This window comes from Nyctibius grandis, chromosome 9 (genome assembly GCF_013368605.1).
Source record: "Nyctibius grandis isolate bNycGra1 chromosome 9, bNycGra1.pri, whole genome shotgun sequence".
In the NCBI taxonomy this organism is placed as follows: domain Eukaryota; kingdom Metazoa; phylum Chordata; class Aves; order Nyctibiiformes; family Nyctibiidae; genus Nyctibius; species Nyctibius grandis.
The window spans coordinates 8,089,666-8,111,690 of NC_090666.1; the positions used below are offsets into that span (position 1 = coordinate 8,089,666).

Below are 22,025 nucleotides of genomic sequence, written 5' to 3' on the forward strand. Positions count from 1 at the left end.
AACTTCTTCCAGTAACCTCAGAGAGACAATTTGTGTGAATAAGGAAGGACTCGCCCATGCTGATGAGAGCCAAATACTTTGCATCCATGTTAGCTTGAGCATCACAAAATAAATAATGCCATGAAAAGGACACAGTAACCACACATGCCATGATGTCCAGGCACTGGCTAGTTTCTGCATATTATGGATGTTGGGTTTTTTACTTCTATAAATTGTCAGTGTACTTCTTTTTGAGGGAGTAAGTAGTCAGGAGGAATTTGGTAAGAATATTTCCTTCACTATTGGGACAGTAAAGGCACAGATCAAAAGAGAACTCTTTGGGTCTTCTAGTTATCTGTACATTGCCCAGCAAAGGGCACGGCATTTGTTTAGTAATACACCCCCATGATACAGTACTTGGCAAAGCACCAAATCTTAAGTCTAAAAACTTGAAGTCCCTTTACACCAAGGGAAAGCTCTCTGTTGTCATCAGATCAGACTCTAAAACAGTTACTGCACAGCAAAGAGGACTACCATAGAAAGCCTGAGGTTTACAACAGAGGTCATGAGATAATCTAGTTACAACATGTATAAACAAGTTTGGGAATGTTTTTTTAAAAAGACATTGCATAAGAAGAGAACAAGGGAATTATGTAGCTCATATAGAAAGGTGGAGTGAGTAACTAGAAACATGATGAAGCAGGTGTGAAATGGTGTATAGCTCTGAGATGAGAGGTGAAATCTGAATGTGATATAGGAAAGGACTAGAATCCAGTCTAGAGGAACAAGGAGCAAAAATCAGGAAAGAGAATATTGGACTTTGTACCTCAGATCAGCCTTTGAACTGCAGAAAGAAGCAGATGAACTGGACCTGGTAAAAGCAGTAAAATGTGATATTCAAGAAACCACACAACAGAAAACTGTAGACTTTGAAACTACTTAGTTACAATGGTTTTGAACTTTTCAATCTCCATGTCAAGGAATCTGGTTAATTCTTTAAACAGGTCTCCAATCGTACTTTTGTGCTTTGCCTTTCAGGGCTCAAAAAAAATGGCCATGGTACCTATCATCCAATCATTCTCCATCCTGTTAGGATTCCAGAAATGCATGTTGTGAATAGCACAAATGATGGTAAGTCTCCAAGTTACCTCTACTGATGGTACAAACGGTGACTGAATTAACTTGGGTTTTATATTTTGAAACCAGAAGCAATAAGAACAGTTGACCCTCATTGGTGCAGAATGTTTTGGGTTTTTTCTCTCTGTAGCAGTCATTTCACTAAGCCTTTTAATGAGTATGTCAGCTCACCTATGGTCTGGAGATGATGGATGGTGACAGACAATTTATGAAAATGTTCTGCGAAAATATATGTGTTCAAATTTCTGCAGACAGCAAACATAGGGGAAAGCCCTAAGTCTGCCTTATTTTTTTTTTCTGTTTTCAAAAATCATGAGCCTTTCTATCACAACCATTGATCTAACAAAGTCTGCAGGACATTGATTAGGCTAGGGCTAGATTTTCAACACAAAATATTCAGACATAAGTTTCCAATCCAAAATATTACAAGATTTTCTTTGGAGTGGCTGGGCTGGATTCTCAGCTGATAGGAAATTATCACAGATGCACTGACATCAAAGGGGCTGTGCTAATGTCCATGAGTTGAGAATCCAGTCTGGTAGGTGCACCACCTCCATGAGTGGAGGTGTTACACCTGTAGCAAAAGAATGAAATGCAGCATCTTCCCTATGGGAAACTGAGGTATTAAAAATTAGAGAAATTAACATTTTGTTACAGTTGCCTCTTTCTCTCCTTACGTTCTCTCTAAATATTTTCAAATTATTATGCTAATAGTGCAACTCTGCATTTAAGAAGATCCATCAATAAAAGATTACTTTAGAACAGGGCCCCTTTGTTCAGAAAAAAACGTTACACAACACTTGAAGTCTTCTCTGCAGGCTTACTCCAATGCTCACTGGATCCGTCGTAGTGGATTTTCTGATAGTACTGGAAGTGTGATCAAGTGTTTGCAGCTTGGTCCTGGAAGATTCCAATAATTTGGTCATCCTCCATTCTAATGAGTCAATTGTTGTTCATGTCTTTGGGGATACACAGCACAAAAAAGGGATATGCATTGGTGTGTGCAAATATGCAATGTATATTTGTCAGGTATGTGTGTATACTAGGAACCATTGCTGAATAAGCAGATAGTATCTGCACTTCTTATTGCATGTAATATAAAATGCATCTTACTATCACCTCTCTTCATCTTCCTGCTGATAAGAGCTGTGTTCCAAAGAAAATCTTTAGAGGCCTTATCAGCTATATATTGCATTTATATTGTGGCACTATGATTTCACTGTTTAAACTCATTTGATCTCAGGGCTAGTAATAGGAGCTGCCTGCTGCTTGGCCCAGCTCAGAGACATCCTGACGGAGACAGTCCCAAAACTTCCAGAGGAGAAAACAAAGATCTACCAAGCTCTCTTGCAGCACCTGAAAACTCTAGCTGGAGAACAGATCAGGAGCATGGCGGTATGTATTCAGCAGTGACAGTAAATAAGCCAACACTACAGACATATCTGTGTGAATGTCACTTACAAATATATGGAGAAAAGCTGGGTGAGGCTGGGATCATGCCTTGTAATGCTAAATAGTTAATGTCATCACAAAAGTTGTATGAAATAACTGGGAGTCCTACGCTAGTTAGCAGGGGTGAATATCCAGAGAACTGCAAACAGAGAAACTCCTGGCATCCCTGCTCACTGGCTGAGCAGAGAACTGAAAGAGACTGAGCAAAGAAGAGAAGTGGGGTTCTCTAGTAAGGTACTGCACACCCTGCAGCCAGTCATACTTTAGCAGGACTATCAATGCAAAACTGTTTACCCATCATGTATTAGGCATCTCTGATCTTGTCCCTGGTTTTCCTTTAAAATTCCTTCACCTCAATACCTTGTATTTCGTCCTTTAACTAAGGGAATGACCATCTCTTAGGAGGGCAGGGGGCAGAAAAGTAAACCTGGTCTCCCTCAACAGAGATGATATGAGACAGGACTTTTGAAGGGAACAATAAATCACATTTAAAAGTACAAATGTAGAACTTCAGTTAAGATTGAACAAAACAAATATAAGTTCTTCCAACAAGACTTTTAAGCGAATAAAATGAGGTTATGATACATATCCCTGTTACATGTAAGAAGGGCAAGCCTAAAAATAACCTCGTTGGTTGTTAAAGTCTTTAGGAGGACACATTGCAAGCAGGGGATCGACCTGGGACTTGAACCCAATCTTATCAGTTGGCAAATCTGTCCTCAACTTGGCATCAGAAGGTAAGCTTTGGACTCCCTGCCAAATAGCTTTTCTGGATGGACAAAACACTGCAACAGAGAATATGGCTATAGGTAGTAGTTTTCAAATGAAACACTACTGAACATCTCCTAAATGAACTAGAATGGTACATGTTGCTCAGTGGAGGACAACATTATCCTGGTATTTGTCTGACAAAAAGTGTCTGCCAGTAGAAAATACTCTCTTTCTGTTTCACAAGGCAAAATGAAACAATATCTAACAATTTCATGAAAGTGTGGTGGGCAGGCCTGACAGGTAGAAAGGTCTCCTTTCTACACTGCCTTTGGTTATTTTGCTCCATTTATCAGACAGGTTAGCTTTATCTTGTAACTCTACCACTTTTTGCTTTTATTGCTTATGTCTCTGTCATTTTAAGAAAAAACTTTCATTCATTCTCTACGTCATGCACCTAGAAACTTCTCTTGAAGTCACTTGTACATTTTTGCATATGTATGTGTGTACATGTGCATCATGTTTAAATGACACTTCCAGTAATCAAGCCCAAGCAAGTCCTACCCTTGTCACATAGAATCTGTGGGTACTTTCAAAAATGTTGGCAACAATTTCTACTGTCTTTGAACTAAAGGTGTACAGGGCTGTCTCCATCTCATTGCAGTGCTTGATAATTTCTTAAAAGCTTACTGTGCTTTAATGATTTAATGGTCTAAGGACTTTTGAGCAGAAACAGAATAGCCATATTTAAAGCTAAATCACTGATTTTCTGAATATTATTAGCATTTGTAAGACATATTTTCTAGAAAGTATAAAATACTCAGTATTTTGTGTGTGATGGGGGACTACAGCATTCATATAGCGAAATATATTGCACTTAACATGTATCATTAAGATTGGCCTTTCCACTCAAAAGGATTTTGCAGTCTAAGGCTAGATCCTGAATCGAGCTGACTGTACTAAGGCCATATTGGCCTTAAATATATTCTTTTGCACAGATTCAATGAAATTTGAATCTGCAATGCAGAAGTGTTTCCTTCTTGTTCCACATTCAATAACAGACTACAGTTTTCTCCAACAGATGGTAAACGGCAGATTCTTTTAAATGATCAGTTTCTTGCTGGCTGTGAGCATGCAGACATAAAGCCCAAGGAGGTCATTGTTTCTGTTCTCATCCCATACTCTATGAAGGTAAGACCCCGATGTTTCAGAGGTTTCATTCAGGTTCCAGTGTAGCTATTGGGAATATTACCATTATCTTCAGTAGGCACTGGAACACACAGGTTGCTACTGCTTTGGAAGTAGCCAAGAAAACTCTGGGATCCCTCCATCACCTCTCCAACTTCTTCCAGCTGGCCATCATCTTCTGCTTCTCTGGGCCTCTCACTGTTTTTCCCCCCGCTCTTAAACGTGCACTTGTGCCCCTTCCAGACACAGAAATTTGGGCTGCCTGAATATTCCAGGAAAAATGCCACATTGTGACACAGTCTTCAGCAATAAAGCTCATTTCTGCCCTCTTCTCACTACCTAATTAGCGATTTACACTGAACAGTGCTGAGTTATCATTGCAACTACTCACAAAATAAGGTCCTAACTACTGTGACCAAAGGTGGCAGCATGTGGCTTTAGGGGGTTTGGGGCAGAGGAAATCGTGTCAGTTACTGTGTTCTTAAGTACCCCTCTAGTGGATATGAGGAGAAGTACGGGGCGAGTAGAGGAAGACCCAGCTACAAGCTAGTATGTTGTGATTGAAGTCAAAGAGGGAGTGACCACAGGAGCCCCTGCCAACCTTGACATCAGAGGGTCAGTCTACATTGCAGCTGCCCACTGCAGTCACAGAATCACAGAATCACAGAATGTTAGGGATTGGAAGAGACCTCGAAAGATCATCTAGTCCAATCCCCCTGCCGGAGCAGGATTGCCTAGACCATATCACACAGGAACGCGTCCAGGCGGTTTTGAATGTCTCCAGAGAAGGAGACTCCACAACCTCTCTGGGCAGCCTGTTCCAGTGTTCAGTCACCCTCACCGTAAACAAGTTTTTCCTCATATTTATGTGGAACCTCCTGTGTTCCAGCTTGCACCCATTGCCCCTTGTCCTGTCAAGGGATGTCACTGAGAAGAGCCTGGCTCCATCCTCATGACACTTGCCCTTTACATATTTATAAACATTAATGAGGTTACCCCTCAGTCTCCTCTTCTCCAAGCTAACGAGACCCAGCTCCCTCAGCCTCTCCTCATAAGGGAGATGTTCCACTCCCTTAATCATCTTCGTGGCTCTGCGCTGGACTCTCTCTAGCAGTTCCCTGTCCTTCTTGAACTGAGGGGCCCAGAACTGGACACAATATTCCAGATGCGGCCTCACCAGGGCAGAGTAGAGGGGGAGGAGAACCTCTCTCGACCTGCTAACCACACCCCTTCTAATACACCCCAGGATGCCATTGGCCTTCTTGGCCACAAGGGCACACTGCTGGCTCATGGTCATCCTGTTGTCCACTAGGACCCCCAGGTCCCTTTCCCCTACGCTGGTCTCCAGCAGCTCTGCCCCCAACTTGTACTGGTACATGGGGTTGTTCTTGCCCAGATGCAGGACTCTACACTTGCCCTTGTTATATTTCATTAAATTTCTCCCCGCCCAACTCTCCAGCCTGTCCAGGTCTCTCTGAATGGCTGCGCAGCCTTCCGGTGTGTCAGCCACTCCTCCCAGTTACAGCATACTGTAATATATTACTCCCAATACAGCATACTAAACATATGTGGCCTCATGCTGGAGGAGTGCTTCTGCCCATGAGAGGCTGGCTGGCCATGGCAGGTTTCCCATGAAAAACAGCATGATTCCCATGAGCTCAAAGCCTGTAAAAGCATAATCTGTGTTGGCGGCAGCAGCAACTGTGCTTCTGTTGCCCAGAAACTTTGAGCCTTAGTGGTCATTTGAGAGACAAACAGCCTGGAAGTGAAAATTAAGGAGGAATGGGTTAGTTCCCTCCACAAAGTAAAAGCAAAAAGAAATCATGCTTTGTCCCATGACGAGTTGTGCCACAGAACTAAAGCTATCACAGAGAGTATTTCAGAGTCTTGCCTTTCAGAGAGAGACAGTTGCACCAAGAAAAAACAGCGGTGGAGACAACAAAATGAACAAAAGACAATAGCACTGCAAACTCAAAAGGTCACTTCGAAGAGCAGGAAAATTATCTGTCAGCTGTCACATGAATAACATGTGAGATTAAGCAGCCTCACCACAGGAAATGAACACCAGTTTTTGGGTAGGCTGCTTCCGCCACTCACTTTCATGCTGAATCGCCTTTTTGATTAACTCTGCTGACACAACAAAAAGGCACATGCACACTTTTTTTGCAAGACTTCTCAACATAAAGTGTAGATGGAAACCTGGCTGTCAGTTCTGCCTCTTGTTCCTGTCAGCTGCTGGCTTTTGGTTTTGGGTATTTTGATGTGAACATTGCTTCAGTGAAGCAATATAAATCCTGTTGAGAGCATTTACCATCTCTGACAAGACTCACTGTTCAACATTAAATCCTGAGTTTTATGTTTGTCATGAGAGTATCACATACTCAGTGACTGATCTAACCTGCTAACCCTTACTTTAAAAGTTCTGTGGCTGGCTGAATCTGAAATTTCTTTCTGGGGCTACAGAAAAGACACTTTTATACACTTTCTTCAAAGAACTCATCTGTGCCTGATCATGAATGAAATTGCTATTATGTTTTCTTTTAAAATATGTGGGTTTATCTCCATAACGAACAAAATCTTTCTGACAATAGAAAGCCTAGCTGTCTCAAGCACCTACATCTGTAAATGCCATTACTGTAGCATAAAATGTAGAATCTCTGACTGTAAAATCTTCACAAAATCAGATTCCTTAGCACAGTGGGGCCTCCATGTCCTGGAGAAGAAACCACTATTTTCTAAGCTGTAATTCATATACAAAGTAGCTTATACCAGGACTGCTTTTCCAGCACTCTGAAGTCATTAAACCCCCAATAAAAATTTAAAATTTGGCATGTTTTCTTACATGTAGATAACCTCAACTAATGTCCCCTCTTAGTATCTCTGTCTATGATTAGCTTAGTGTACTTCAAGAAAAATAAAAAGTTTAACTGAAACAGTGATTCTAGCAAATGTTCTTTAAAAATGTTGCTTTCTTTGGACAATGATAACACCTAAAATACAAGGAATAATAGATTTGTTTTCTTTCAGTCAATTTCTGCCATTGATGGAATATTTGCTTCCTTTTTTTCCCATTAGGATGACTTTATTTCAGCCTTCAGACAGGCTGAAAGACAGAAAAATGCTTTGTCCATAGTGAATTCTGGAATGCGAGTCCTCTTCAGTCCAGGCACAGACACCATTGTAGATCTGAGTATTTTATATGGAGGTATTGGCTCAACCACCCTCAGTGCAAGAAAGTCCTGTGAGAAGCTCATAGGAAGGTACTGGATATCTTAATGTATTTAAGCCAAATGCAGGAGTCATGGTGTGATGCGTGGGGTCTGCTTGATTCTGCCAGTGGAGATCCCATCATCAGCCTCTCACAATCTGTATTTGACCTGTCCTCCCCAACAATAGGTTATTTCTTGATATAACTTATGCTGACTCACTTATTACTTCCCACACACTTCACAATAGCTTTAGCTGCCTGTTATTTATAAAGTGTGTGTTCACGTTAGTCTATTTTTCTACCAGGCAATGGAATGATCAGATGCTGAACGAAGCTTGCAGACTGGTGCTGGAGGAAATTTTTCTCCCTCCATCAGCTCTGGGTGGAAAAGTAGAATATAGAAGAACTCTGCTTGTCAGCTTCCTTTTCAGATTTTACCTGGAAGTGTTACATGGTTTACATCAGATGGTAAGGACTGGACAAGAATTACTACATACCCACATCAGCATACAGGCTGCAGGAAAATGGCTTTTTTGAAGATTTGGGGATGTGAGAGGAAAGGGTAAAGGTGCTAGGCTTTACTTCAAAATATGTGAGGGGAAAAGTTTTGTTTTAGAAATAAGAGTCTGACAACACTGCTCTGACATCACCTTCCTTTCAGTATCCCTTCAGGTATGCTGAGCTCTCACAGGAAAAGATAAGTGCTTTGGGAATGCTACGAAGTGGTGTTCCCCAGGGTGTCCAAATCTATCAGGTGAGGTGTGTTTGTATCTGGGACTGCCACAGACCCTCTATTTTAATGATTATTTTGCCCTTCTAACTTTTCATTCCTAAGCCTCCACTACTTGTAATGTGAAGCTGCTGAAACAGCTGATCCTGGGGGAAGTCTTTTATTGTTTTATAAATTTCCTGGTCTCTCAGGGTGCGGATGCACTCCTTGCCCTCAAGGTGTTGTGCAGCATCAGGCTGTCCTGACACAGCTGAAACAGAGGCACAGCTTTCAGCTGTGCAAGAACTCAGCAGAATTTAGTTAACCTGTCCAGTGGGCCTCAGTACAAATAAATGGGATAACCTATTACAGCATCCGTGATTGTTCAGGCCTAAAAGATTTATTTGCAAAGCTGCAGTGTGAAAGGGAGAGGTAGTTGGCATGTGAAAAAGTTTGTTCAGTAGAAGATTTCAGTTTAAAAAATATTCAAATTTCATCAAGAATTTTCACTCATTTTTATTTTGTTGCAAAACTGAAAAACTTTTAAAATCAAAGTTTTTGCTGTTTCTTATCAGTTTTCCAACAAAACTTTCAGTGTCAGACAAGAATTTGTTTCGTTCTCCTTTAAGAGACTGAGAAGATATATTTTACAGAGAACTCTTTACTCAGTAAAAGCTGAACCAAAACATAAATATTGGAAGATTTTCACTGTCCCTGATAATAGTCTATTTCAAGTTAATGTGAATTATCAGAAATTCAACAACAGAGAGCACCAAAGCTGTATTTTCATTAAGTATATCTGAAATGCTTTCAATTCCAGGCTGTCTTTGAAGTAATAGAGGGGATTGTTCATGGGAATTTAATTAGTAAAAACCTAGATGAAACCATTTTTTAGTCTAGTCAACGCTGACCAGAATATTAATTTACCTATCTCTTTAGGAAGATGGGCAAGAAGGAATTAAGAGTGATCCCTGAATATATTCCTGATTTCAGATATGTTTTCTCTGAATTAAACACAGCGAAATATGATTGTTTGAAGCAGCGGTGAGGCTGAAGTCTGTAAAAGCGTGGCTTGCACGAGGATGCTATCAGAAGCAGTATGGACCGAGCAGACAGGCTGGCCGTAAGATCCAGCAGACTTTAGCTCTCATTTGTCTGCTATGGTCCCACTGTGTCATTTTGTCCCTTTTACCTCTTGATTTTTTTTTTTTTCCTATTTATTTAGCACAATCTTTCTGCAGAAGAGACTGCCATTTACTAGAGTTGTGAATGGTATCTAATGTAGTATATTTCTCAGACCTCTGTCAGGGCACCTTGGTGCCAATATAGCACAAATTCTAAAAATTGAATTAGCCTTTTATAATGTGTCCCACAAATATTGTCATAAAATCTAGGTAGTTTCCACATGGATTTTATGATCACAAAATATCTCAGAAAGTGTTTTTAAGTAAAGCTTTCTATAATTACTGTTCTGGCTTGAGGATAACATGTTCCTTCCTGTCTGCAGGATGTTGACCCAGGACAGTCTCCACAAGATCCTGTGGGCCGTCCCATCATGCACCAGTCTGGTATTAAGCATGCCACTGGTGAAGCAGTTTACACTGATGACATTCGTCCAGTGGATGGAGAACTTTCCCTGGCTGTGGTCACCAGTATTAAAGCCCATGCAAAGATTATGTAAGTAAGAAAAAAATACATGCACATAAGTATGTTAACGAGTATTTTCTATTCTTATTGTCTGTTTTGACCATATTATGAGGCATGCATTACAAATGAGGTAAGAATTTCTTTACTGTGTGCTTTAAGTAGTGTCAGATACAGACAGAAGAGTCCATATTAATGCATTCACCACTTTTAGTACAAAAAAAAGGAGGAGCCCAGGACCCCTGAGGCCCCAGAAGAAGTCAGGATAGAGGAGGAGTCTGTCTTGGTTGATGAGGGCTGGGTCAGGGATCAATTAAGCAACCTGGACGTCCATAAATCCATGGGCCCTGATGGGATGCACCCGTGGGTGCTGAGGGAGCTGGCGGAAGTCATTGCTAGGCCACTCTCCATCATCTTTACTAAGTCGTGGGCAACGGGAGAGGTGCCTGAGGACTGGAGGAAAGCGAATGTCACTCCAGTCTTCAAAAAGGGCAAGAAGGAGGACCCGGGTAACTATAGACCGGTCAGCCTCACCTCCATCCCCGGAAAGGTGATGGAACAACTTGTCCTTGGTGCTGTCTCTAGGCATATCAAGGATAGGGGGATCATTAGGGGCAGTCAACATGGCTTCACCAAGGGGAAGTCATGCTTAACCAACTTGATAGCCTTTTATGAGGACGTAACCCGGTGGATAGATGGTGGTAGAGCTGTGAATGTGGTCTATCTCGATTTCAATAAAGCGTTTGACACGGTCTCCCACAGCATCCTCGCAGCTAAACTGAGGAAGTGTGGTCTGGATGATTGGGTAGTGAGGTGGATTGTGAACTGGCTGAAGGAAAGAAGCCAGAGAGTGGTGGTCAATGGGACAGAGTCCAGTTGGAGGCCTGTGTCTAGCAGAGTCCCTCAAGGGTCGGTCCTGGGACCAGTTCTATTCAATATATTCATTAATGACTTGGATGAGGGAATAGAGTGCACTGTCAGCAAGTTCGCTGATGACACAAAACTGGGAGGAGTGGCTGACACACCGGAAGGCTGCGCAGCCATTCAGAGAGACCTGGACAGGCTGGAGAGTTGGGCGGGGAGAAACTTAATGAAATATAACAAGGGCAAGTGTAGAGTCCTGCATCTGGGCAAGAACAACCCCATGTATGAGTACAAGTTGGGGGCAGACCTGTTGGGAGCAGCGTAGGAGAAAGGAACCTGGGGGTCCTAGTGGGCAGCAGGATGACCATGAGCCAGCAATGTGCCCTTGTGGCCAAGAAGGCCAGTGGCATCCTGGGCTGTGTTAGAAGGGGTGTGGTTAGCAGGTCAAGAGAGGTTCTCCTCCCCCTCTACTCTGCCCTGGTGAGGCCGCATCTGGAATATTGTGTCCAGTTCTGGGCCCCTCAGTTCAAGAAGGACAGGGAACTGCTAGAGAGAGTCCAGCGCAGAGCCACGAAGATGGTTAAGGGGGTGGAACATCTCCCTTATGAGGAGAGGCTGAGGGAGCTAGGTCTCGTTAGCTTGGAGAAGAGGAGACTGAGGGGTAACCTCATTAATGTTTATAAATATGTAAAGGGCAAGTGTCATGAGGATGGAGCCAGGCTCTTCTCAGTGACATCCCTTGACAGGACAAGGGGCAATGGGTGCAAGCTGGAACACAGGAGGTTCCACATAAATATGAGGAAAAACTTGTTTACGGTGAGGGTGACTGAACACTGGAACAGGCTGCCCAGAGAGGTTGTGGAGTCTCCTTCTCTGGAGTCATTCAAAACCCGCCTGGACGCGTTCCTGTGTGATATGGTCTAGGCAATCCTGCTCCGGCAGGGGGATTGGACTAGATGATCTTTCGAGGTCTCTTCCAATCCCTAACACTCTGTGATTCTGTGATTCTGTGAAAAAATGTAGAAAGAAAATGTATTCTTAGATTTTGTATGTACTGGAACTAGAATTTAAAGAGCTGTTCTGTGTCATGCACACACAAATTCTCATGCCTTCCCTTTATTTTTTCTCAATATGCTAATCAACACTTTTCCACTTTCTTCTCTATATAGAGATCTGTGGTGAGAATCTAAGTGGATTATGTTTCTGTCCTGAAATTCACTGAATTACTTGTACTAGAGAAATTTGTACCATCTACTGTATTTATTTATCTGCATGCTCTACCTTCCAGATCAATTGACGCATCAGAAGCCCTTCAGGTGCCAGGAGTGGTTGATGTAGTGACAGCAAGAGATGTTCCAGGGGAAAATGGCAAGGATGAGCAAGCATATGCAGAAGATAAGGTATTTCTTGCTTCTGGAGGAGTGTCTGGACCTTTTGCTTCAGTTATTTACAAAAAAGGAAAGTGAGTTTGCAAGTATCATCTTATTGCAATGAAATGAAAATAAGTGCAAGAGCTACTAATGCAGTGTCAGGCAGGCTGGGCTGAACAGAGTTACCATTCTGCAGTGAGCGAGAAAGGAGAAGCTCCCTTAAATAACTTGGGATTTAAATGAATCAGCCATGATTCCTTTAAGGGCCGATAAATGAGTGCTTGTCATGAATTCTGAGAAAGCATGAAATAGCCATGGCATTTGGGATTTTCAATGATGAGACAAATAAAATGAGAATCCCCCAGTAGGAACCAATATGAAATTAATTGCCAGATTATACACTAGAATATGGCAATGGGAGACAACACTGTTTCTTTTTGTTGAGCATCAGAAGAGCTAAGAAATGTATAGGATCTGTGCAGCCAGCATGACCATACAAAATGTCCCAGACCTCAGGCTGTATCCATCACAAGTGACACTGTTGCGTGGCATTTGCAATGGGGCAGGAATAATTCCTAATGCGTTGCTCTTAGCTCTTTATTCCTTCCTGTCTGAGGTTCCTTCCTTTCTGAGTACAGACAAGGAAAGCAGTCTGTGCCAGATGGGATTTTACCTGGCACAGTATCTGGCCACCTCAGGATGGACACAGGGGAAATGTTCATGACTACTGATGTCAGCAGCACTTCTAATGCCAGAAATGTTGCAGCAGATGAAAGATTCTAATAGGCTTCTCAACTAATGAAGATAAGTCTGCACTGGGATAGTATTCTTAGATGAACAGAATATAAAAGTGGTATTTGAGCAGAATTTACTTCCAAAAAACACTCTCTGTACAAGAACTTAACCATTCCTGTGTTTTTTCCTTGGGTAATACATTGGTGTGTTGCAGGTGATTTGTGTTGGTCAGATAATCTGTGCTGTGGTTGCGGAGTCACTGACTCAGGCAAAGTGTGGGGCTGAAAAGGTGATGATAGTGTATGAAGATCTGGAGCCAGTTCTGACCGTTGAGGTAACAATCTGTCTCCTCTTCCTTGTCTGGCAGCTCTTAAGTCACCTCACACTATTTACATCCTTGTGCAGAGCTCTGGAGGCTTTGGATTTTTTTTTTGGCATGAGATATGACTTTATTGGTTCTGAAGATGAAGTGTAAAAAGTTTATAAACGGCCTCCAAAGTCTTATTTTTAGAAACACACAAAAAAATCTTATTAGATACCTATTCATTCAGTATGTCGGAGACTGGTCTTTGTAGATCTAGGACGAAATTGCTAAAGAATATTCAGGAAGTTTTAAGTGAGCAATTCCATGCCTCCGGGAGCCAAACTCCCAGCAGCAGTTGGTCAGTATAGAATTAAATTTGAGAGCTTATGTTTGCAGAAGTTCTGGAATCACCCATCCTGCATCCATGTTCTGAAAATTCTCAAGTCTGGCAGGTTTTCAGTAGCAAGCAATCTGATTCTGAACACTTTCAACAGCTCTGAATGCCGTTAACAGACATTTAGTATTTCTAATCTGGGGGAAGAAGAGAATGAGATGAACTACGAAAAATGAAACAAACAGAAGCTCTCTTTGATGGTGGAAGGGGAACCACTATCCTGCTCTTTCTAATACTTAGCTACAACCATCTGTCCATCTGAAAAAGGATCACATGGATGATGAAAGATTGTACTATATAAAAATCATCTAACTTTCTGAATTACAATTAACGTTTCGTTGTTTTTTTTTTTTTGCTGCAGGAAGCAATAGAACATAATTCATACATTACTGAAGAAAGGAAAATAGAAAAAGGAGATATTGAGAAAGGATTCAAGTCTGCTGATGAAATCATAGAAGGTAGTTCATACATGCAGCGCATCAGGCAAGAGAGGGGATCTATGCTACTTCAGAGTCTATTTCCAGCTGCTGGCTGAATTTAAATTTTTATTCTCTTCTCAAAAAGAAACTTACTCTGTTGTTGATTTTTTTTTCCCCTTCAGCGGAAATGGAGATGAAATTGCCATGTTTAAATGAAGCTTAGCTAACACCTGCTAGCTCATGTTGACTGAACTCTACCATTTCCTTGTCTTAGAACTCAGCTAACTAAAATGAAGTGCCTTAATCCTAGGACAAACATCACGGCTAAATAAGGCTTTGTTTATGGGTGTTAGCTAACTTAACTTATCCCATTTTAAGTTGACTGATTAACTTAAGGCTAATCCCAGAAACAAGGGGATCATGGTAAACTGGTTTGGAATACCACTCCTACAGTCACCAAATTCACTGTCTTCAAATAGTAAACATGATCCAGTAATCCCACAGCATATTCTGTGCATAATTATCAGACCTGTGTTTAAGAAGGATCAATGAAGAATATTCCACAAGCTCCTATTGTAGTTAGTTCTAGAGTTTAACTGTCCTTATAAGTAGAATGCTTTTTTTTTCTAATGCTTAATCTAAATCTCCCTTCCTGCAAACTTTAAAGGTTCACCCTCTAAACAGAGTCCTCTCATCTTTTCCCCATAAGTCATGTCTGCTAACTTTTATCATTGCCACTACTCATTTCTACATTATCTCTAATTTCACTACATCCAACTTCACTATGGTAATATTTTAGAACAAGTTTCACCAATGCCGAAGTGGAGTCTCCCAGAAATTCTGTATGACATTAGTATCACAGAATAAGATCAGGGTTGTTGTGGTGTTATCAGTTGTGGATATACAGTCAAGATATGCTCCTCTGTAGTCCCTGCTTAGGTCTTTTTCAATAGCGCTATCTAAAGTACTGACACTTACCCATACTGAACTTCATGACATTGATTTTAGGCCATTTCTCCAATATAGAAAAATCACTTTCAAATCTGAACCTGTCCTTTAAAGGGCTTGCAGCCTTTTCCAGTTTGATATTATTTGCAGTTTACTCATTAGTTATTAAAGCAACCATGGGGTAAGATTAGACTCAGAAGAGACTTTTCTATTATTCTACATGCATCATCTTTGCAGCTTGACAGCCAATCCTGTAAATTGCTTTCTGAGTGCAGTTTTCAATCAGTTTTACCCCTGATTTTATCTGGATAGTACTTCTCAACTTGCTTATGAGAGTAGTCTGTGGGACAGTGTAAAAAGACTTATTAAAATAAAGGTATATGATATCAAGATATGCTTCTCTTAACATGGGCTTGATTAGTTTTAATACTTACCCTAATTCTGTTTCTAACACTTGAATGCAGCTCTGAAATTTGTTAGTGAGCACCTTATAAATGCTTAGACAACTTATGTGCTTTTCTGATTGTCCTCTCTTGAAATATATTATCACACCTACCTTCTGCTGTTATCACTCCCCAAATTTCTGCAGCTGAATTTTTCTCTTCACTGAATACTATCTACACATGCTTGATCACAAGAGGGAACGTAGCAGACCATCAGCCCCTTTTCCTTTTCCCAACATCAATTCTATCTGTATCATGTTTGAAACAATGATCAGATTTATCTAAGTTCTTCCTGGAGACCTCCGAGCATGAAGATTCTGCAGGCTCCCTAGGAGACTTTTTCCAGTGCTTCACCATTCCTATCATTAGAAGGATTATCCTCAGTGCTAACAATTTGCTGCAATTTAAGTATTGCTGTGCTGCTTGTTCTCTCTGCTGTGAGCATGTAGCACAACTATTCTCTTCCTGTTGCAGCAGCCTTCCATGGATTTCAAGATTCATGTCTTCCTTTACTTTTGTGGGCTGAGACCCCTCAGTTCTGTCAGTCTCTCCATGTAGGTTCATGACCTCTGATGATTTTTTTTTTTCCGCTCTTCTTTGAACTTTTTCCAGCTGTTCCCCATCAAATGTCATGTCACCCTCTAGTGGCTTCAGTTCTGATTCCTACTACTTCTGCATGAACATCTGTTTCAGGAGTGACTGCTAGGCAAGTATTGTCAGAACCAAGTTAAGATTGCACAGAGAATTTACAGACTTAGCTTTTATGCTGTGCTGACTGATTTCCCTCTCCGTAAGGGAGACAGTACAAAAGTAAAGTGTTGAGTAGAAATGTGTAAAAAAAGTGTAATAGGAGAAGGACATACTAATGGAAAGAGGATAAGAAAGGAAGAGGAAATCTGTATTTTCCCTCACAGAATGATTCAGAAGAAGACATAATCCTGTCATAGAAGAAGAGATGTAACCTCCTAAAGAAGAAAAAGCATGAGAGATTAAATTGATACTGATCTTATCCTGGGGAAAAAAAGAAGAAAGCTCTACAAAGGATTAAGTGATTAGATAATTTCCTCTCAATAAACACAGGTCCCAGAAGGTGTAAACCAAAGATACAAAGAAATAAAAAATAAATGAAACTGTTTTACTTCTGTGACAAAACTCTCTTTCCCTGCCATGTATACATATATAGATATAGGCAAATATAAATTTCCTCGCAGTTCATTTGAAACCCATCTTACATTTTCCTATAATTATACACCTAACAGGTGAATTGCATGTGGGAGGACAGGAACATTTTTACCTGGAAACAAATAGTGTGCTTGTTATTCCAAGAGTGGAGGATAAAGGAATGGACGTGTATGTGTCAACTCAGCATGCAACAGATGTACAGGTAAAACAAAGTATTAATGATACCTGTTTCTTACCTTCCTAAATAACCTTAAAGCTGAACTACATGGCCAGGAGTTGCTTTCAGTCTTCTGTGCTTCTCTTGAAACTCGCTAATAGTGTTCCCAGTTCAGATTAATTGATTTGAATCTTTTTATGAAAATGAGAGGCCTGACTACTAATGATGAAGCTCAATGTAACAATAGGTCTTGTGCTATTTGTATTATCCAATGCAGTGCAGACACAAATAAGCAGTATTAATATGGGGTGAACAAAGGGTATCTTGGAGAGATAATGTGGCTGTAATCTTCTTGTTGAGAAAAGACTAATTCTGTCTTAAATATATTCGCCAAATCCTCCTAAAATCAGTGAGAATCCTCAGTACATCCTGCACAATCACTTTTTTGCAGCAATGAATGTCTTCAGCTTTAGAAAGAGTATTCAGAGAAGTTGCATTGCTCATATGAGTAGTTACATTGACGATGATGGGGTTGTAATCATGTGTAAATAATGATAAATGAATATGTAAATAATAACAACATATGAATCATATGAGATTATGTGAAAAAAAGGTTAACAGGTCCTAGCTAACATCAGAATTGGATTGTAGGCTTGTCAGTTTCAAAGAATATATGTTACTTTCTACATGTTTAGGATTAGCTTTTGCAGTTCATCATTGGCTTGCATTTTGTAGGCTTTCCCTGTCAGCCTGGCAACTTAAACCTCTGTTTGCATCTCTGGAAGCACTGTCAGAAGAGATATTTTCAGAATGCAATGGTTTGTCAGTGTTTTAGCTACTCTAGTGTGCTGTAAATAATCCCTCTGTTCCATTCAGCTTGATATTTTAGTGGATGTTTTATCTCAGCCGCAGGTGAAACTTGCAGTTCTATACAGAGATTATCATATCTGGCATCAGATAATCAAACTAGTTTATGGAGCTATTTTTGCATTTATACTATTTTTTAAAGACTAGATTGTGCTTTCATTAGCATCTTTACTTGTTTGAAATCTTTTGTTTGTTTGTTTCTATAGCAACTCTAGTTTTCTGCCCAGGATTCTTAACCATGTTAGCTTTTAATATTTGGTTAGCCATGGAAAATAGGCATTTTTTAATGTACTTTGCTAGGTAACAATTCTCAGTAAAATCCTGGATGTTCACTTTTGCAGGAATTAGTGGCTTCAGCTTTAAACCTCCAGTCCAATAAAATTATGTGCCATGTGAAACGTGTTGGTGGAGCATTCGGTGGGAAGATTACTAAACCTTCACTCTTTGCTGTAATTGCAGCAGTGGCAGCCAACAAGTAAGTTGATTTAACTAAATCAAATGACTGAAATAACTAAAACAAATTAATGACAAGACTGAATGAAAAAGGAACTTCAGTCCTGAACCCTACTTGGAGAGTTATCTTGACGACATCATCTTTCTTGTCTCTTTGGCAGTAAATCTTGGATAGAAGCTTGAAAATTCTCTGGGCTTTTGGCAATGGAATTCATTTACTATTTAAGAGTCAAAACTCTCAAATAGTTTCTCTTAGGGCTAATCTGTACAAATCCCAACCATTCAGGCCTTTCCCAGGCACGATGGCTTGGATTTCACTCTAGATCTTCAGTGAAAATGTTTTTTATCCTAATACACAGGTGTGCACACATCAGGTCTTTGTGCCACAGCTCTCCTTTACTCTAGCTTCCTTGCCATGTCCTCTGCCTGCGTCATGGAATTTGCATCTCTCTGTTGAGAAGCTAAAGGGAAACCACTGAAAAGCTCATTTCCTCTACTTTGTTTCTGTAGCCAAAAAAAAAAAAATAAATCTGCCAAATAGCCTAAACTGAGGCATGGTAAGTTAATAAGAAACTAAAACAGAGAATTGCCACCACTAGGAGTTTGGGCATGTGCACATAATGTCTTTGCAATCTGCATGAATAGGCTGTAATAAAAGTGTATTTTTTTATGTTCACTAGGACCTGCCGTCCAGTCCGTTTTGCCCTTGAAAGAAATATGGATATGTTAATCACTGGTGGGCGGCACCCTTTCTTTGGAAAATATAAAGTGAGTGAGAAGATATTTTGCTCAATTACTGGGTAATAATTTCTTCCAGGGCAAATCAGCATCATTTCATTGACAACCAAAATGCAGCAAGAAAACAAATTCCTCCTCTTCTGAAATCCTAACTCAGCACCAACCTTACCCCCATCCTATGGGTACCCTGACAAATACTATGAATCAAAACAACAGCTACCATCCTATTCCTACAGCCCATGCAATATCCAGAAAAAGCAGAGCTATCCATCCCTTTTCTTACTCCAAAATACTGCTAACATCAGCCCTACCCCATCCTCAGATGACAAGTACGTAAATCAGAATTGAATATGAGCCAATTCTCAGCCTGCAAGGTAATGCAAGATTCAGCTGGTAGCAAATCTCTTCCTTTTGACTTCTAAATCCTTACATTAAAAATAACTGGATAAACAATGCCAGCACTGAAGTCAGCTTGGCAACTGGTGGTAGCAGGGGAAAAACCCTTCTCTTTGGTGTTGGTGTATGATTTGAGCACACTAAAACCCTCTGGGGCAGGGTTTATGGTTCAATATGGTTTGGATAAAGAAGGGCTGAGGAGTTGGTTTTCCTGTTGACTCTTGCATGAGCTGTGGAGTTTGGCTGACGACTGTTTCTGGGACAGACTGGATATATTTTTCATTTTGCTGAAGATATTGCTCACAAAGATACTGTTAGAGTCTGGTTATGACTAGACTAGGTTTAGAACTGATTTGGGAAAGGAAAGGAGGAAAGTTTCATTTTTGGTCAAATCTTGTATTAACTGTAAGACAAGGAATGGGATTGTGACTGACAGATGTCAATAGCATATGTATTTCATATTCTTCTGGGTATCCATTACCTGATTATGGTTGAATCTAGGATAAAATATGTTGTTAGGGGCAGGACTGTGGTTTGAGGAAAAGTGCTTAAACGGTTTATTAACAAGCCCTGCACAGACTTCAGGAATTAAGATGAGGGCTAGCTAAGTGAAGAGCTGCTACAGCATATATAGGTCATCTATATATATTTGATACTAGGAATAGTATTAGGACTGTGGCTACAGAAAAAATGGAAGGAGAATTTTGGTCTGTTTCTCAGTCCTGCAGGGGTCACAGGTCTGAGTAACTGCATATACTGCATATGTGTATATCAACCACCCAAAACTTCCAGGTTGGGATATTTCATATAGTTGTTACCTGACACGTTTGAAGACAGGCCTAATATAACTAGTTTTGTCCTCAGTCGGAGGTGATGGTGATGTTTTAAGTGATGAACAGTTTATTTTAATTTCTGTTTATTAATAGGTTATTGGCAGATATTGATAACAGTGGCATTATTAATATTAGGATTTAGGTTGCAGATGTAAGTAGAGATAAGGAAAAGAAGGAATGGAAGGTGATTTTTGCTGAATTGTCTATGAACTTCAAAATTCTGATAAGCCTTGCTTTTAGAAAAGGAAAAGGCTTATATTTAGTTTTCATGCAGCTTCTTATTACCTGGATATCACTGATGGTAGTATTAGGGTTAAAGTTAGAAACAAAGTTAAGAAAATATGGGCTGAGATGTTTGTTTTCCCCCTGAGTTATTCCACAGGCACCTGGGAAGGGTGAAAAGAATGAAAGGAAGTCTTGTGTTTAATTTTGATGAAGACACTGGCAATATTTTCAGGCACTACATTAGCATTAAGTAAAGTTTAGGAAAAAGAAGGAATTAGAATCTTGGTTCTTTCTTGAGTCTTACACAGGTACCAGAGGTAGGATGAGGGCTGCAGTTGATAGATGTTCCTGGCTTATGTTTAGTTTTGCTGAAGGAATAAAGTACCACAGTATTTCTAAAGCCAGGATTAGGTTTGAAAAAAAAATTATTTTTTTTTTTTTTTTTTTTTTTTAAACTTGCTTGGGTCCCTGAAGTACTATGATAGCTACCTTGGAAAAGCAGCATTTGGCTTATGTTTCATTTTGGTTCAGTCATCTTTTGACTGGGAATCCCTATCATAGATTTAGTTTTGCATTAGGGAACCCATCTATGTCCATAGGAAAATGAAAGCAAGAGGACTTTGGCTTCTTTCTAAATTTTACATGGGCCTTCAAGCTATGATGAGGACTGGGTCATGCCTTACATTTGACATATATTTCAAACCTTTGATTCAGATATCACTTATCAAGAATTGCTTAGGCCAAGGTTAGGGTTAGAGGTATGTTAAAGAAAACAAGCAAAGAGGAGTTTGCTGAGTCATGTAGAGACAATAGCAATAAGATTTTCTGGTGAAGTTCTAGCATTTTTTTAAATTTTGCACACATACTGGTTACCTGAGGATTCTAGAATCTAGGCCAAGATTAAGGTTACTGTTTTTGAGAGGAAATGTTCTGGAGTTTGATTTCCTAAGTGACATTAGCATCTGAGCTTGGAGGAGAGTAGGTATTGAAAAGGAGGCATGCTTTATGTTTAGTTTTGGTGCAGATACTGTTTAACAGAGTATTGTAAAAGTTAGGGTTAGGATATCGGGGGAAAAAAGAAGTGTGGAGTTTGAATTTTTTTTTTTCTTTTTAGAGTCTTTCATGAGCCCCCGAGCTACAAGAAGTATTTATACTGAATGGGATGTATGCTTTATGTATAATTTTAGAGCAAACAATTTTTACTCAAGAGTTATTAAGGCTATTTTTTTTTAATTGTGAGGGTTGGGATTCTCAAAGGACCTGATGACGAGTGTTACTTCTTATAAAATACTGTATAGGCCCCAAGCTTTGTCGGGTGGTATTGAAAGGGGCTCATGGTTCAGTTCAGTGGAGATCCCTCTTAACCAGGGACCTCTAAGATTATAGATACTGCTAGGGAAGGTAAAAATAGGTGTCAAGATTTTGTTTTCTTGCTGAATTGTCTGTGAGTCCTAAAGCTACTGATAGTGGCAAAAGCTCATGTTTCTTTTGGTTTCAGCTGTTGGCTATCTGAGCATCTTATGATGGATGTTAGAAGTAGGACTAGGCTTGGAGGAAAGAAACAATGGAGAGTTTATTTTCCTGCTGTCCAATCTTACATGAAGCTAAATATTTAGGTATGGATTTAGAGCAGAAGAATCAATTAATGACATTAATTCTGGTGCCATTTTTC

At 40.1% G+C, this 22,025-nt stretch overlaps 1 protein-coding gene across 8 annotated transcripts in view; it reads left to right on the forward strand.

Annotated features, from left to right (window-relative positions):
* LOC137666962 (aldehyde oxidase 2-like) overlaps positions 1-22,025 on the forward strand; it is a 52,816-nt gene that overhangs the window by 12,946 nt on the left and 17,845 nt on the right. For all 8 annotated transcript variants that reach the window (XR_011048737.1, XM_068407265.1, XM_068407259.1 and 5 more), the window contains 14 exons: positions 1,018-1,110; positions 2,360-2,511; positions 3,212-3,305; positions 4,358-4,467; positions 7,540-7,724; positions 7,978-8,140; positions 8,334-8,426; positions 9,889-10,058; positions 12,178-12,289; positions 13,209-13,328; positions 14,054-14,150; positions 16,762-16,886; positions 18,050-18,183; positions 18,842-18,929. Coding sequence is in view for 7 of the 8 variants with exons in the window: in XM_068407265.1 (XP_068263366.1) it covers positions 1,018-1,110; positions 2,360-2,511; positions 3,212-3,305; positions 4,358-4,467; positions 7,540-7,724; positions 7,978-8,140; positions 8,334-8,426; positions 9,889-10,058; positions 12,178-12,289; positions 13,209-13,328; positions 14,054-14,150; positions 16,762-16,886; positions 18,050-18,183; positions 18,842-18,929 (1,736 nt within the window). In the remaining variant the exon portion in view is untranslated. The remainder of the gene's footprint in view (positions 1-1,017; positions 1,111-2,359; positions 2,512-3,211; positions 3,306-4,357; positions 4,468-7,539; positions 7,725-7,977; positions 8,141-8,333; positions 8,427-9,888; positions 10,059-12,177; positions 12,290-13,208; positions 13,329-14,053; positions 14,151-16,761; positions 16,887-18,049; positions 18,184-18,841; positions 18,930-22,025) is intronic.